A 1,480-nucleotide genomic window follows, 5' to 3' on the forward strand; every position below is an offset into this window, starting at 1 on the left:
CCTTTCCTGTTGTTTTCCCAACGGTATATCCGTTATAACGGAAAAAAGTATCCATTATGGCAGTTGTGGTTTAACTGATTTCTGCCAACCCATCTACCCAATCAGAGGACGTCATGTGTATCACCCCATTTGCATACTTCCTATTGTCCAGTCACAAGTTAGACGCAAAAGACGTCATTTGAGTGTCACGCCTATAAATAGAGCGCTTTCCTCTTGTGGGACAGCAGTTTGTTACCTTCACCTCGGAGCCTGTTGTGACAATGCCAGGCCTTACGACCAAGAATGTTTCTAAAAAGGGCTTCAGGAAAGCAGTCAAAATTCGAAGGGAGGACGACCAAAGTGCCAGAGATGCTGCCGAGATGTCTGTTTCCATCTACAAGTTGCTGAAGCAGATACATCCACAGGCTGAAATCGCTTCAGAAGCCATGAGCATCATGAATGCTTTGGTGAATGACACTTTTGATCGCATTGCAAATGAGGCCTCTCGCCTGGCTTACTACAACAAACGCGCCATCACCTCCAAGGAGATCCAGACAGCTGTGCGCCTGCTGCTGCCGGAGGAGCTAGCCGAGAAAGCTGTGTCTGAGTGCAAGAGGGCTGTGGCCAAACACAAGCGCTCCCAGTGAAAACTGTCCAGCCACGAGACGAACTTACAACCCAAAGGCTCTTCTAAGAGCCACCCACACTTTCTTTAAAGGGCTGTAAGCTGTGTTACTTACCTGGTTGGTTTTGTAACTGAATCTCATTTCTTGAAGTAATAAACTGGTTTAGCTTGTTTTTAAGACAGCCTCATTTTTATATCTCCTGTGACTAAAACTATATCATTGACTCTAACCTTGAGATATATTTTCTGTGAAAATTCACATCAAGTGAATTCAGAAGAATCGCTTTATATGCAGGTTTCTGTGGGGATGGAGGGAGGGGGGTGACAGCTTTCCTTTAGGTTTTGGTAATTAAAATCCTATTTCAGAAAAGTGAGCCAAAAAGGCCTATAGCTGGAGCCTTAGTAACTTAGGGGAATCTAGCATGGGGGCCATTAAGACTGATTTTCTTTACATTGGTTGTGTTGTGTAAAAGAAAGTTTTCTATGACTGCAGCTTGCTAACCCAGGGTCTCTGATGATGTTCTCTGTACATTTTACTGGGGTCTTTATACCACTCTGGAGGTTAGATTGACATTGCTATTTCAGTTGATTTGTATTGGAACTCAACAACTTGGCTAACGACTAACTCATTTTTTTTAATTATCACTTTTATGATAGGATTATTTTATATGGTGTATATTATCATTTTGGGGCTTCTACAACTACAAATGAATAACTTCATATTTTATATACGCTTGTTGCTTTTTTTAAATAATAGAGTTGGAGGCCTTTTGCTGAATAGGTACTCTTATTACTGAGCCATGCCTTCCAGCCCTTTTGATACTACTTGTTAGTATATCTGTCTGGATAACAAAACACATTCTTTCATTGTTAGCA

At 41.6% G+C, this 1,480-nt stretch overlaps 1 protein-coding gene across 1 annotated transcript; it reads left to right on the top strand.

Annotated features, from left to right (window-relative positions):
- The first annotated feature begins 260 nt into the window (after positions 1 to 260).
- Positions 261 to 626, top strand: LOC125352244 (histone H2B type 1-A-like). Its single transcript, XM_048347364.1, has one exon. It carries the CDS (start codon positions 261 to 263, stop codon positions 624 to 626), a length of 366 nt encoding a protein of 121 aa, XP_048203321.1.
- Positions 627 to 1,480: the final 854 nt, after the last annotated feature.

Source organism: Perognathus longimembris, chromosome 6 (assembly GCF_023159225.1).
Source record: "Perognathus longimembris pacificus isolate PPM17 chromosome 6, ASM2315922v1, whole genome shotgun sequence".
Taxonomy (NCBI): domain Eukaryota; kingdom Metazoa; phylum Chordata; class Mammalia; order Rodentia; family Heteromyidae; genus Perognathus; species Perognathus longimembris.

What these genes read in the sequence shown, in the direction of transcription:
- LOC125352244 (XM_048347364.1), top strand. Translation starts at nt 261, where the DNA reads ATGCCAGGCCTTACGACCAAGAATGTTTCTAAAAAGGGCTTCAGGAAA.